This window comes from Phalacrocorax aristotelis, chromosome 6 (genome assembly GCF_949628215.1).
Source record: "Phalacrocorax aristotelis chromosome 6, bGulAri2.1, whole genome shotgun sequence".
Classification (NCBI taxonomy): Eukaryota; Metazoa; Chordata; class Aves; order Suliformes; family Phalacrocoracidae; genus Phalacrocorax; species Phalacrocorax aristotelis.
In genome coordinates, this window is record NC_134281.1 from 41,436,296 (window position 1) to 41,451,638 (window position 15,343).

The 15,343-nt window shown below is 42.0% G+C and overlaps 1 protein-coding gene across 1 annotated transcript in view; it reads right to left on the minus strand.

The window, feature by feature from the left end:
• CACHD1 (cache domain containing 1) overlaps positions 1-15,343 on the minus strand; it is a 114,506-nt gene that overhangs the window by 65,409 nt on the left and 33,754 nt on the right. Inside the window, exon 2 of the mRNA XM_075097367.1 lies at positions 8,750-8,812. Coding sequence (XP_074953468.1) covers positions 8,750-8,812 — 63 coding nt within the window. The remainder of the gene's footprint in view (positions 1-8,749; positions 8,813-15,343) is intronic.

The following is a 15,343-nucleotide window of genomic DNA, read 5'->3' on the forward strand; positions in this document are numbered from 1 at the left end:
CACCACCGGCTTCTTCTCACAGCTCTGCTTTAACAGATTCAAACCGTTCCTACTCTGGATGACACTGAAAATACACTCTTGGACATTCAATCAGAATGCAGGAAACTACTTTCCAATGTGCATTTCTTCAAAGAGACCAGCACTTATTTGAGGTTTTCCACTGGCCAGTGGAACTAAGAATCAAGGCTTCCGAAGACTTACTCCAAGGAAGATGTCAAACATAGCGCACAACAAAAACCAGAGAAAGGGACACAATTCCTGAAAGTCATTCTGGAAATACGTTAACCATGGTATGCATCGCCTTTTATCATGAGGCTTATACTTAATCAACACAAAATTCGATGTTGTGCAAGCATATCACTTTTCGTAGCCAGGGAAATGTCATGCTCAACAGCAAAATCTAGATTTTTCAGCATGCTGACATATTTCGTCTCAAAAGAGTTCAAAAGCTCTTTGCCCAGTCCAAAAACAAAGAAAAAATCCAACCCAACTTAAAGCACAGCATGCCAACATGCCAGCTCAGTCTTACCACCCTGCACCTCGCTGGCCAAGAGGAGAGCAATTACAGCAAGTGCAGAGCTTTCTCTTACTGCTTATACAAAACCAAAGCGGGCAGAGCAGCAGCCAGGGCAGACATATCAGGACCCTGTTTCTACTAAGAATTTTGCTCAGGAGAACAATGGTTGGTTTCTCCAAGGCTGCTGTGCTGTTTTTGCAGGAGTCTGGTGCCGGAGCAGTGTGACCATCAAAGCTGTCAGCCATGGGCATCAACCGCTGATGCATGACACAGTGAGGCAGCGGGACAGCAGCCAAAAGCATCCTTCCTCCCACCACAGGGGAACCCTTTCTTCTAGTGTGCTGACAGAGGGAGTAAATGTGTTCATCTGTCTCACAGGTACCAGCTCTGTAAAGCCAGGTGGGCTTCTGATGGCCTGTGTCCTTCACCAGCACAAGTGTTTCTGCAGCAAACCTGTCCTTCCAGACTGAGGCATAGCTTACTTTTAGAAAGACATCCCGTTTTGGTAAAAAATAATTAAGTAAAAGAAATTGAGTGATGAGGAGTCCTTTCATTAGCACAACTGCAAAGGAGCTCCTTAAACTCACATATTGTTATTTATTTTTATAACAAATACATTCCCTGAAGACAGAGAGAACATCTTGTGTATAGCTGATGTCTCACATGATGGTGGCCTTAGCAAGGAAAATGCAGAGAACAAAACATGGTAGAGAGAGCTGTGTCTTGTCCCACAGCGTATTAAAAATGCCACAACTAACAGAATACAAATCAACTGGCAAAGAGGAACAAGGAAGAACAAGCAATGGCTATGTCTCTGAATGTAATCCCACCACCTGGCAGTTGGTAACAGAGGAAGCAAAACACCAAAAACCAAACCAGGAGCGGTCCAGCCCTGAAGTAGGCTTAGAAAAAGCGGTGCATTATCTAACAAGTTTCACACGGGCTCTGTGGAAGTCCTCCAGAAACCCAGAAGATTACAGCAGCCCAACAGCATAAGGATCCCATGAAAGAAACCCCTAGTAATAATACCACTTGGGATTTTTATTTGCCTTAGTCTATCGCTCTCCATGTGCCACAAAGTCAACACAGTTTGTAAAACAGCTATTTGATCTTTAGAGAGATCAAATTCAGTGAGTGGCTGTGTCCAATTCAGTTTAGAGGACACAACTTCCATCCTTTACCATATTTTCAAAACTAAAGCTGACGTTGTCTCTAAATGCTACTTCCATAATAGAACCCTTCACAAGCAAATGAACACGTGCCCTTCACTCATACAGTGCTATGTATTTAAAACTATCTCAGAAAATGAGAGTCCTGACAGAGTGAAAAATCCTCAGCAGCTGTATCCCACCTGTGCAAAATTTCAAATTATTCTAACTCCAATGAATAATACACACTTCACTGAACTTGCCCAAGTATGACAGCAAAATCATTTTTGTCCATCAGGAGTATAAAAGAGTGATGCAAAGCAAAGCTCTGAACAGTGGATCTTTCAGTTTGTAGTCAGACGTGAAAAAAACCACCACAAATTTGGATAAAATGTTCTCTGTCAGACTGACAATAAATGTGTAGGTGTTCTCTGTAGCAAAGTTAAAAAAAAAAAAAAGAAGGAAGTTTCACTTCTGATTAGGTAATATATAATTTGATTTCTGATTTTTCTAAACCGTTTGAATCAGAATCATGGAATCATTTAGGTTGGAAAAGACCCTTAAAGATCATCAAGTCGTAGCTTTTATAACTCTGAAATATCATAGAATCAGAATGGCTTAGGCTGGAAGGGACCTTAAAGACCATCTAGTTCCAACCCCCCTCCCATGGGCAGGGACACCTTCCCCCTAGACCGGTCTGCTCAAAGCCCCATCCAACCCAGCCTTGAACACTTCCAGGGATGGGGCAGCCACAGCTTCTCTGGGCAACCCGTTCCAGTGCCTCACCACCCTCAGAGTGAAGAATTTCTTCCTTATATCTAATATAAATCTACCCTCTTTCAGTTTAAAACCATTGCTCCTTGTCCTATCACTACACTCCCTGATAAAGAGTCCTTCTCCAGCTTTCCTGTAGGCCCCCTTTGCGTACTGGAAGGCTGCTATAAGGCTTCCTCGGAGCCTTCTCTTCTCCAGGCTGAACAACCCCAACTCCCTAAGCCTGTCTTCATAAGAGAGGTGCCCAGCCCTCTGGTCATCTTTGTGGCCCTCCTCTGGACTTACTCCAACAGGTCCATGTCCTTCTTGTGTTGGGAGCCCCAGAGCTCAATGCACTACTACAGGTAGGGTCTCACAAGAGCAGAGTAGAGGGGGAGAATCACCTCCCTTGACCTGCTCGTCGCGCTTCTTTTGATGCAGCCCACGATATGGTTGGCCTTCTGGGATGCAAGTGCACAGTTAAGCATTTCTGAATTTAAAATATATTGTATTACTCCAAAAGACATTTTTGTGGCACACAATTTACTCAATCCCAAATCATTAAAGATTTCAGCTTTCAGGGATTTTTACATATATATATACACACACACATATATACTTGGAGATATATATGTATGTGTATATCTATTTGTGTATATAGATACACACACCAATTCTCAAAAAAATACTTTTGGTAACCTGGTTCTCTTAGAAACAATTTTGCATACCTGTAAAAACCCAGTGTTTTGCCTCACAGTTCTGTTCCCAAACCTCCCGATTAACCTCCTTCAGTTTCTTCACAGCTTCTAGCAGATTTATACAAAACGGATTTCTAGGTTATTATTGCTATTTTTATGGATTATAATGATGCTCTGAATGAGCCAGAAGGAAAAGGAATGACAGTCTTCTAGCTCTAAACACAGGAGTTACATGGAAAGAAGGATACATTAAACAAGAAAAACCTAATAATAAGGCACACCTCACTGCTTACTGATTTACTCATTCTAAATTAAAATCCTCCCTCTGTCCCTGTCCTTCCCAGCCTTCAAATAGGAGTGAATATTCCCAGGAAAATTCCAGCAAGGTGATTTTCAGCTGACATAGTCATATTTGCAATTGACCATCTCTAATTCAAAAACTTTATTTGCTACTGCTTCTTTCCCCAGGATGCATGGACAGACAGAAGAAATGGTTATGAATTTCTCTCTGTAGAGATGTAATTGCTGCTGTGTTCCAACTTCTCTGCCAGACTTCAATGCATCAAGACTTTTCTGCTTGAGGCTGGTAAGTAAGCTCATGCTCAAGACTGCATCACCGTCCTCTCTCCTCCTTGGAGCCCAGTTTCATATTCCTTATACTGCAGAAACCAGATGTCTGGCAGGACAGGAACACACACTGACTTCCTTGAAAATGGCTATCTAGATTTTCCCTAATAAAACTAACCACTTTCCACTTTATTTATATCACTAGTTCACACCACTAAATTTTCCTATTGAATGCAAGTTCTCTGATATTGAAATAACTTACAGGAAAGGAATCCAAGGTGGTTTTTTTGCAATTGCCATCTGATTTTTTATAACTTATTCAAAGCAAAAAAGGTTTTATCTGTTACGTACAATAGTAATGCTATAACTGTAGACCTTAGAAGTTTAATGTCAAAAGGTAAACCACACCTTGTGTGGCACAAAGAAAGCCAGGCATATTAAATAGTTAGGCCTGAAGGCCAACAGCTGTAGTTTTTCACTTTCTCGACAAACAGAAAGTCATTATTTACACAGTTTGGTTTTTAAAAAAACCAACCAAACAAACAAAAAAACCAAATACCCCCCACAACAATTCAGTGGTCTGCCAGGAAAAAATCCCAGATGACATAAAACCTTAATTAATTGCCTTCGGGTATCAGTTGCTAAGAAAATGTTAATGAACGACAAAACCAGGAGTGAGCGACAGGGGATTTAATTTGTTTACATTTGCTCAAGACAATCCCATTCGATGTACTACTCTTACTCATAAAACTCTGGTTATATTGCTTGTAATTCATTAGGACTAAAGGACCTGGTTATTAATGAAACAGAAGTGCTCAATTATTCTTCTATCCACTTCACTGTTGAGCTTTTAACCACAGTAATTATACTTCACCGGGGCCTTGTTTTTCTCCTCTGACAGCTCTGAATTCATCACACTACCTACAGTGTTTAGACAGTTATTTATATCTACTTAGAGTGAATATGTACATCTGCGTCTGGGAAACAAGCAGCATCTTTTCTTAAGTAGTGAACTGATAGTAGAGACTTCAAAGAAGTTTTAATCCAGTTTCTTTGTTTCCCAAAAACACTTTTGGCTTTCAAAAGCCATCTGATACATATAATCTAGCCCACATGGCCCTTTAGTGGTGTGCAGACCACCCAGAAATACTTGAGAAAAACATTACCATAGTGCAACGTCAAAGCCAGAGAAGCCTTCTTTTAAGATGTTGGATGGTTTCGGATTTAAACTTTTAAACTCAAGTGACAATTACCCTTTCATGGTCCTTTTGCATGCAAGCACCCACCTGTGTATGCTCAGAGGGAAGCCAAAGCCTCCCGAGGGTGGACAGTGGGCTCCAGCATCACACTGAGCATGGCATGCGTCTCCTGTCTGCACCACTGAACCATCACCGTTCGTGCACATCTGACCTTGGGCACCATATAAACCAACAACTTAGCATCACCAATAGCATGATGCCTTCCCAAGAAGCAAATTTATTCTATGGGATCGCAATTTGGACATCCAATTTATTTTTTTAAAAAACAATATTTTACCAATATATCAACAACAACAAAAAAATGTATGCCCAAATTAGTAATAGGAACACGCACCAGAATTGTATAAATTAATAACAATGATACAAAATTAACTACTCAGATACACAGCCATACGTATCTGGACCTCCAAGAGAAAAAAGGTACCACTTACATGAAGAGAACAGGATGTCATTAGTTCCATATAACCTCTTCTTAATTATGTGTTCTCCAATTAGAGGTTGTCAAAAAAGAAAAATAACCAGGGGGGTTTCTTGGAAGAGAGGCTATTTAAAAAATAATTGAAGGGTTCTAATACAACATCAATGGCACATCTGCTGCCCTCCATGTCATGACATTCATACTGGTGACTGCTTAACAAAAAATCAAACCAAACCAACCAATCAAAAAAAACAAAAAGCAGAAGCCAAGCAAACGCAGGAGAGAATAAGGATAATTATTAGGGGTACGGAAAGTCTTCCCCACAATTCACTTGAGAAGCAAAGTGAGAAAGGTGGCAAAACAAAGACAGGCAGTGGAATCAAAAACCAAGGAGGGGAAGTCCTCCTGGCTTATTTAGCCCTCCCCATATTTTTTTACTCTTGTATTATAGGTGATAATCTCAACTGTGATGATAGAAAAATCAAGAACGTGTATCGACAACCAAATTGAATATGTAGGACAGACTCCCACAAAACAATCAAGCTTCAGGAAAAACTTGTGTCAAATGTTTTCTAACTAACTAGAGCTAGGAAAAAACTCCAGTAAAGCATAATGTCTGTTACTAGGATTGAGACGCTATTATCTGCAGCGTCAAGCAATTGTTAATGCCCGAATTAGTGTAATTTACCGGGATTAATGCCTTGCTCTGGTTTCTTCTATTGTTTCCCACACCAATCTGTATCTCACTGAAGAAACATCTAACACAGACAATGGCAACACCTAAGGTAAACTTTGTCGGGTTTTTTCCTAACATAAACCTTGCCATTTTTACGCTAGCACTCACAGGAGATTCACCTTAAAATCTGTATGATGTCAATCTAACAGTCTAATTTAAATCTGAAATCATTAATCATATGCTCTTACATTTACCAAAGTTATCTCTTAATATAGCTACACACTTCGGTTAAATGCCAGTATGGCACAAGGCTTCTACACTAACAACTCTGGTTTTGTTTAACAGAAATCCAGTGGTGTTGGAACTTTTCCTGAACTATTCAATTTTCTGCAAATTAATTTAGTTCCTACATTGACTAGAATCCCATCAAAAGCCACCATATTTCTTCTGAAATATGGCCTAGACAAGTGGTCTGTGCAGTGGGTGGGGAACTGGCTGACAGGCCGCACCCAAAGGGTGGTAGTAAATAGCTCTTTCTCAAACTGGCAACCTGTCACTAGTGGAGTCCCCCAGGGATCGATATAGGGCCCAATGTTATTCAACATCTTTATAAGTGATCTGGATAATGGCATAAAGTGTAGCCTGATGAAGTTTGCTGATGACACCAAGTTGAGCGGGGAAGTAGACACTCCAGAAGGGAGAGATGCCGTGCAGGGAGATCTGGATAGGCTGGAGGAGTGGGGCAGCAAGAACCTTATGAAGTTCAACAAGGAAAAGTGTAAGATCATGCACCTGGGAAAACATAATCCGGGAATGCAGCACAGACTAGGATCCACCTGGCTGGAGAGCAGCTCTGTGCAAAGGGACCTGGGGGTCCTGGTGGACAGGAAGCTCAACATGAGCGAACAGCGTGCTGCTGCAGCCAAGAAGGCCAACAGGATGCTGGGTTGCATCAAAAAGGGCATCGCCAGCAGAGGTAACAAAGTCATTATCCCACTCTACTCAGGGCTTTTCAGGCCGCACCTGGAGTACTGTGTACAGTTCCGGTCCCCTCTATACAAAAAGGATGTGGACGGGCTGGACGGGCTGGAAGGGGTCCAGAGAAGGGCCACCAAGATGATCAGAGGACTGGGACGCCTGCCATATGAGGATAGGCTGGGAGAACTGGGTTTGTTCAGCCTTGAGAAAAGGAGGCTCAGAGGGGATCTTCATCATCGTGTACTGGTACTTAACGGGTAGCTACAAAGAAGATGGAGACTCCCTTTTTACACGGAGTCACATGGAGAGGACAAGGGGGAATGGACACAAGTTGCTCTGGGGAGATTCCAATTGGACACCAGAGGGAAATTTTTCACAGTGAGGACAGTCAACCGTTGGAATAATCTCCCCAGGGAAGTGGTTGACTTGGCCACATTGGACACCTTCAAGAGTCGGCTGGACAGGGTGCTGGGCCATCTTGTTTAGACTGCTCTTCCTAGAAAGGTTGGACTAGATGATCCCTGAGGTCCCTTCCAACCTGTGATTCTGTGATTCTGTGAAATGGAAGAGGAGCTGAGCCTTGCTCTCCAATGCTAACTCTCCCAAAGTTTAAATACAATGTGCAGGCATTCAAAATCCCGTTTGATCCAGCTCTGCTTTGACTTTTTCCTTGGGAAAAAAAAAGTCTGGGATTTTTACTATTTATAGTAAACACAACTTAGAGTGTTAATTTGTATTACATGACCAGTTTTAAGGCACATGAGCATGCAATGTGCTGCTATGCTCTTGGAAACCAGCAATAGCAGCTCATGTGCAAATCAGGCTACCTGCGTGGCTGGAGAGCAACTCCCTTTTCCCCGGGGAGAGCAACTCTGAGGCATTTTTGTTTTTACTGAACATTAAAACTGGTTTGATAGGGGTCTAAGAAGGTCAGGTTACTTGCTGAATGTTGTGCCACTGAGTCCATGCTTAAACTGGAAGGAAAAGCCAGCTCTTTTTTCAGGTGCCCAGGCTACTCATGCAGGGAAGCAGCTGCCTCTTCTACCAAAATTAATCAAATTTAGCAGGAAGGTGCAATTGTGAGCCTACAGAATTGGTACCTTAATTACTTAAACAAGAAAATGAGATCTACTTGGTCTGTTTTAAAATAGATCCAAAATTAATTTTCTAAATGCATGCATGTATCAAAATTCAAACAGCCCATGTGTTGAGATATATTATCTCAATGCTAAATTGAAGAGTTAAATGTTCAAATGTGTTCCCATACAAAAAACCCACACAAAATTACAAAAAAAACCTCAACCACAACTGTTATGCATAAGACTGTAGCTGTCCTATATTTACACAAAGTAACTGATACCATTTCCGCATTCATAAACAATATTAGCGTTTCTGCCTTGAATTAAAACAATTTTAAGAGAGACACTTCCAACATGAAAACAAGACAATTAATGTGAGATACTACATGAGGGCCCCAGCTTTGCCTCTGCTCTTTTGGGAAGAACCCACACACAGCAGATGGAAAGCCTTTTCACGGCAATGCAAAACTCTCAAATATATCATCAGCCCATATAACAATAAATGGAATAGAACATAAATGGAGATGGGTTATCTGATCTGCTGGACGCTAGGAAAGTGGCCACAATAAATCCAGACAAACTAATTTCTAAGTTGCCTCAGCCTTTGTAACACTGCCAGTGGGCAGCAGGAGGTGGGAAGGGGCTTTCAGACTCACCTGTTGAACTTCACTTTCTCCATTCGATATTTTCTCCGTGTACACAAAGGAGTTGAATATCCTCTGCAAGAAAAATCAGAAAGGATGCGTTAAGAGACCTTTTGTCATAAATATCACATTAAAGCAGCTTCAAACGGCACATGGGTCACAACAGCCCCACGCAATGCTGCAGGCTTGGGGAAGAGTGGCTGGAAAGCTGCCCGGCATAAAGGACCTGGGGGTCGACAGCCAGCCGAACATGAGCCAGCAGTGTGCCCAGGTGGCCAAGAAGGCCAACAGCTTCCTGGCTTGTATCAGGAATAGTGTGGCCAGCAGGAGTAGGGAAGCAATCGTGCCCCTGTACTCGGCACTCGTGAGGCCACACCTCAAATACTGTGTTCAGTTTTGGGCCCCTCAGTAGAAAGGGACATTGAGTTGCTGGAGTGTGTCCAGAGAAGGGCAATGAAGCTGGTGAAGGGTCTGGAGAACAAGTCTGATGAGGAGCAGCTGAGGGAACTGGGGGTGTTTAGCCTGGAGGAGGCTGAGGGGAGACCTTGTTGCTCTCTACAACAACCTGAAAGGAGGTTGTAGTGAGGAAGGTGCTGGTCTCTTTTCCAAAGTAGCAAGTGATAGGATGAGAGGAAACCGCCTCAAGTTGTGCCAGGGGAGGTTTACATTGGATATTGGGAAAAATTTCTCCTCTGAAAGGGTTGTCAAGCATTGGAACAGGCTGCCCAGGGAAGGGGTTGAGTCACTGTCCCTGGAGGTGTTTAAAAGATGTGCACATGTGGCGCTTAGGGACATGGTTTAGTGGTTGACTTGGCAGTGTTAGGTTTATGGTTGGACTCGATGATCTTAAAGGTCTTTTCCAACATAAACAATTCTATGATTCTATGAAATCTGTGTCAGAAAAGGACCATTTCACCTGGGGATTCTATTGCCAGGCTTACTCAAGGGGAATCACATCTCCATATACCTGTTTCTGGATCTGTGTGAAAAGGCTGGGTTTGGTTTTGAAGGCAAACACATAACAGTTTTGTTCAGAACATCTGTTAATTTACCAAACTGTCATAAGGTGCTAAACAAAATATTTCACATTTGAAAGCTACTGCCCGTGCAAACTATGACTGTTCTCTAGCACTAAACATTTAACCCAACATAACTGTTTTTAAAAGTGCTTGCTATTTCCAGCTAACACACAAGAAGCTGTGAGCCAAATTTAGACACATTTGCTATCTGGAAAAGACAAGAATGAGACCCGCTTTTGAACACAACAAAATCAGACTCACTAACAGGAAAAAAAAAAAAAAAAAAGACATATCAGAAGATAGAAATGAGAGCTCTGTCCTCCCCTGGGAAAGCTTCCAATCTGCTTCCGGAAAGACACAAGTCCCTCCGCCTGCTGTGCCTCCACAGGCAAGAGCCACACCGCCATCATCATTTGCTCACAGTGGTTACATGGAGGAAAGAAAACAACACCTTGCTAATATTCTGCTTCCAAACTGAAAAATAAGGTTGGAAGGATTCTGGGTTACACTGATAGCATTCCTGATAAATTTGCCTGATAAACCTAAGTTTCCCTTTCAAGACTTCTCATTTCCAAAGGCACCTTCCCCCTTCGGGACAGTGGGGCCATCCGTACTGGACAACCTACAAGTGTCCCTAAAATACTCCTTTGATATCTGTCTTAATAGCATATGCAGTAGCTGCATAATGCAATGGAGGTTTAAGAGAACAGTGCCATGCAAAACAAGAATAGTATTGGTTATTCATTAACAATAAACATAACAGTAAACGTTAAGGTTATTTAGGTCATTATACTCTGGAAAACAGGAAAAAAAAGCCTCTTAATTTATGAAGGAACTTCTAACTTTCTCCTGTCCTGCTCAGGTGCATGCCAATCCCTAACAAGCTTGGAGGTATCCAAACGGCAGGGAGGGTTTGCAGAGTTCTTAAGAAAACAAGTGGCCAGTTCCCCACCATATATCAAACATTCTCTATGAAAGCAAGATATCTAATATAGAAGCTGAAATAATCTTCCAAGCAGATCCTGATTAAAATGCTGACACTTCCTTGCAAACGTGGGATTCTGGGGTTCTGTGTTTGCAACCAGAAACACACTGTACACTTTTTACAAAAACACAGCCCAAACCTAAGAGATGCTGTTAGTGCCTGCCACAGAACAACTGCACAATGAGCCTATCTGAGCTGGAAGGGAGCTGTACTGGCTGCTCCACAGGAGTGGGTGGCCCGAGAGGGCATTTTAACATTGCACCCTGTGCAACATTTACTAGAGCTTCCATGCATCATGTAGGGAAGAAAGTGAACTACTGGGAAATACAACTTCAAATATATCAAAATCAGTGACATAAGCAGAAGGAACACAGAGGGTGAACTCCTTCCTAGATTGTGGAGGAGGCATAGAAAATTAAAAAAAAAAAAAGTCAATGGGATTTTTCTCTACCAGCCTCAAGGGGAGCTGGGATTTCACTGACAGAGTGGATTCCACGTCTATCAGCATTAAGTCAAACACATGACAACACATCAGCAAGCACATCTGTAGGCATGGCCACATCTGCTGAAGGACAGTGATTTACAAACACCCTGTTGAATCCCTCCCTTGATGTCATAGTTGTGAGAGAGTATACTAAGACTCATGTTTACAGCCACACTATAAGCCAGAGTCTGCTTTCCAAATTATTGGCAATAACAACTGCAGTTACTAAAGAAGTCTAAACTTCATCCAAATGCAGTGTAATCATTCATCCATGAGAGTTTTCCTGATGCAGGTTTAGCTCATCTCCCCTTAGTAAGGCTACATGCAGCTATAACTAGCAAAACCAGCCTGGAAAACCCTTTGGTGTGCTGTGCTCCACTTAAGATCATCACTTTCCCTTATTCCTTTCCCTCCTGAGGACTTCAGGAATTTCAGAAATTTGAACTCTTAATTCTAAAGAAGCATTTGAAGGGCAGCAATAAATCTCCTCAGTTTACAGGTCTCAGAGAGCCTAAAAGAAGGGGGGGGGGGGGGGGCGAGGGGGGCAGGGGGGAGGCATCTACTCTTAAAAGCTGCCCGTACTTTGAAACTTCCTCTTCTTCTAGACCTTTGTTTAAAGTTTTGCTTGGGTACTTTAACTACAAACATGTTGGCTTCCCCCCCACACCCTGCCATGAGATGAAAAGATAATTTAAACATCAGAAGAAAATACATTAAAGCATGTCATTTTGATGCAAAATGTTTTAAATGAATTGAATTTTTCTCTCCACACAGCATTTAGTCTCCAGACATCAAAAGGAGCGAGAAGGAAATAGACTGACAGCTACCGAGAATGGAGCTTTCTGTCCTTAACACAAAGCTGACCCCTTCCTCCACCCCTTTAACACGTAGCCGTGTTTATGAACTTTCAGAATAATGCCAGAGAACATTACACACACTTATATAAGAGTCACAGCACCAGCAAGAATTTATTTGGCCGTAGAGCTATGTTTTTAACCTATTTTTGCTTGATTTATAGTTTAACCAAGTTCTTGAAAATGTTATGGTGTCTTCTACTCTTTTAATTTAAAGCTCTGTGCATGTCAGAGAGGGAAAAGCAGAAGCCTGTTAGTCAAACTGCCATCATAGACAGTGAACCTAAACCAACAGTAAAAACTAATTTAGGATTGAGAAACTACCCAGGAAAAGCCAACCCATTGCACACCGAGCTCCCTGAGGCTGTGTGTTAACTGCTCGGTCTCTGCCTGGGTACAGTCTAGTTACTAGAGATATCTGCTCCCTATCAAGAACTCCTATGCAGAATTTCACCCAAATCCAAAACCATCTCCCTGTTGTATTTAAGCCAATTTCACTATCTTAAAAAAGTGATCTAACTTTAAGTAGAAAACCGGAGCTAAGTGGCAACCTCAAATGAAGTTAAGGGACCTTCACAGACCCAAGAATAAGTCAGCTCCACGAACTTAGAAAAATAATCTAAATATTTAGGAGAACTTGCCCATCGTAGTTTACACAGCGCATTAGCATCTGTACATTATTCTTCCTACTCCTCACTGTTTAATTGAATCTGCTTAGCAGATGGCAGCAGGCTAAGTTCACTCCAACAGGAACAATTACACACGTGTTTAATGAGATGCTCGCCTGGGATTATTTGCCGTAACCCATCACCACTCACTCTCACAACACACGAAGGCTGCAACTGCTGCGCTGGTTTGGCCTCCAGCCTTTCCCCCCGCTGAGGTGGCGCTCCACCAGACGCAGAGCTATCTGCAGCCCCACCACTGCTCCCAACGTCTCCTCATCGCACACCGCCGTAAGCCCTGAAACAGCATTTTATTTTACTTTTCTCCATTTGCCCCACCCTTTGCTATCATCATCTATTTTAAGTTTATTACAATATTTATAAATATTCAGGTTGTTGCTGAACATTCATCAACTATGTGAAAAAGATTAATTTTTCAGGAATTCTCAAATTCCTTTAAATCCAACATACTTAAAACACAACAGCTTTGGTTTTGTGGCACATGGCAGAGGGTAAAACTTAACGCTCTACACTATCTGCTACTTATCTTAGGTACTGGGCCAAGAAAAGTTGCTTCACAGCTGTGCTCCAACCCACACATGCTGCAGCACACCTGCACACACACCCAGCGCACCTCAACTACTCCACCAGCTTGGTTTCCTCAAGCAGATTTTTGCAAAGGTTTCCAACTTAAAAAAAATATTATTGGAAACAAAAGCAACTTTTGCTTTTCAATCCAAACTCTGAATTAAATTTCAAGATTCGGTTTAGAAAACAACATTTTGTGCTGCCACAGCTTACCCAGCACAGCAAGCAAACTTTGTTTCACTCACTTCAGCCATTTCCGCCACAAAGCATCAGTTTTCAAACACAACATTCCGAAGTAAACAAAATGGAAAACTTTTTCAAAACTTACGAGTTTTGAAACATCTGCACTTTCCATACTTTGTTCCAAAAGTAGATTTCAGAAACCCAGTCTAAATCAGGAAGCCTGTAAAAGTGTGCTTTTCTTTTCAAATTACTTACACATTTGAGATGCTCAGAGAGAAATAACACTTATCTGGCTGGCTATATCTATCACCTGCTGGTTTATCCTTACATTTAAACTCTGTGGGGCAGGCAGGGGCTGAAGTCAAAGCCTTGTGCCATCCCTGGGGCCCCTGAACCTCCGGCAACACCTGAATCCTGAGCACGATGCTCAGCACATCACTCATGCTCTTTATCCTCCCCTTCCCTTACTGAACACTGCACTCACTTTAGCTACACAAACAGAAGCCTAGAAAACCATGGTATCTGCAGGTACCACTGCAGGATTTCTGGCAATCCATTACAGCTCTGAGACATGCAGATTTCAGGAAAGCCAAGCAATGTGTCCCTACGAGCCTGCAGAGGATGACCACAGCCTGGATGGAGTCCTGAGCAAGTAGGTTGTTTTTTTTTTTTTTTAAAAAAAATACACATTTCCAACACATTAGAGACTCTTGCTTTCCAAGGTCTTTAGTTACCTGTCTGGGTCAAAGCAGTCGCAACTTCTTAGAAAATATTCTGTGGTATCTAGATATATCATCTATTGACTTTAACTGCAACCAAGTGCTTGTTGGTGCCACCAGCCTGCCTCTCTTTTAGCTCTGAACAACAGGACAAATATTTCATAGTGAGGTAAATCAGGAAGCGATGAGAGGATGCAAGGGCAGGGGTCCTTGGGGCTGGGACAGGAAGATTTGGGCCACTGCGATCTAATGCATCCCACAGGTGGGGTCTGACAGTGATGAATGGGCACAGCACCCGAACCCGCATCTCTGGGTAAAATGGAGTCACGTTTCCCACCAAGCCAGAGATAAGGGGTAGCTCGGGTTTAGCTTAGTTGTGTACCAAAACAAGGCTTAGGGGACCTTTATTCATAATCTGAAGCCAAAGGCACTCAGTTTTAAATATGGGAGATGACTCTACACCAAGCTTCGCATAAAAAGTAAAATATTAACTGACTTATTCACTCAGTTCCTTGAGATTAAAATAAACTCAGCAACAATGCACTCCAGTGAGAAAACAAGTTCAAATGCCCCCAGTTTGACTGTCAGCACTGCATCAAAACAAACAAAAGAAGCCACCAGCCCCAAACCTCCAAGGTCCCCAACCAACTACAAGCGCCAACTGCTCCACAGAGCAGTGAACCATTTTCACATCACTTTATTTGCTAGACAAGATATGAATCCATCTCCCTACTGGCAAAAATAACATTTTTAGAGACAAAAAGAATCAGGAAAAACAAATACAGGATTAGTAAAATATCCACTGAGCTGTAAATATACTGAAGCTGTTTTAGCATCTATACTGCAAGACTTCAAAAAGAAAAAAACCCACAACTTTCAGCAGATTTAGGACATGGACTGCTGTTACATGTCATATTTGGGTAATGACAGGATGAAAAAGCTCAACAATATTAAAAAAGTATCGAAAACAGCAGTAACAAAATGTACATGTGTCAGATATATGCAGTATTAGCTCAGCAGGGCTGCAATACTTTTTAAACTTCAAGCAGCAACTAACCAGGGTCTGTTTCTTATTTTAAAGGTTAAGGTTTTAAAAAGTGGTGAGCAAA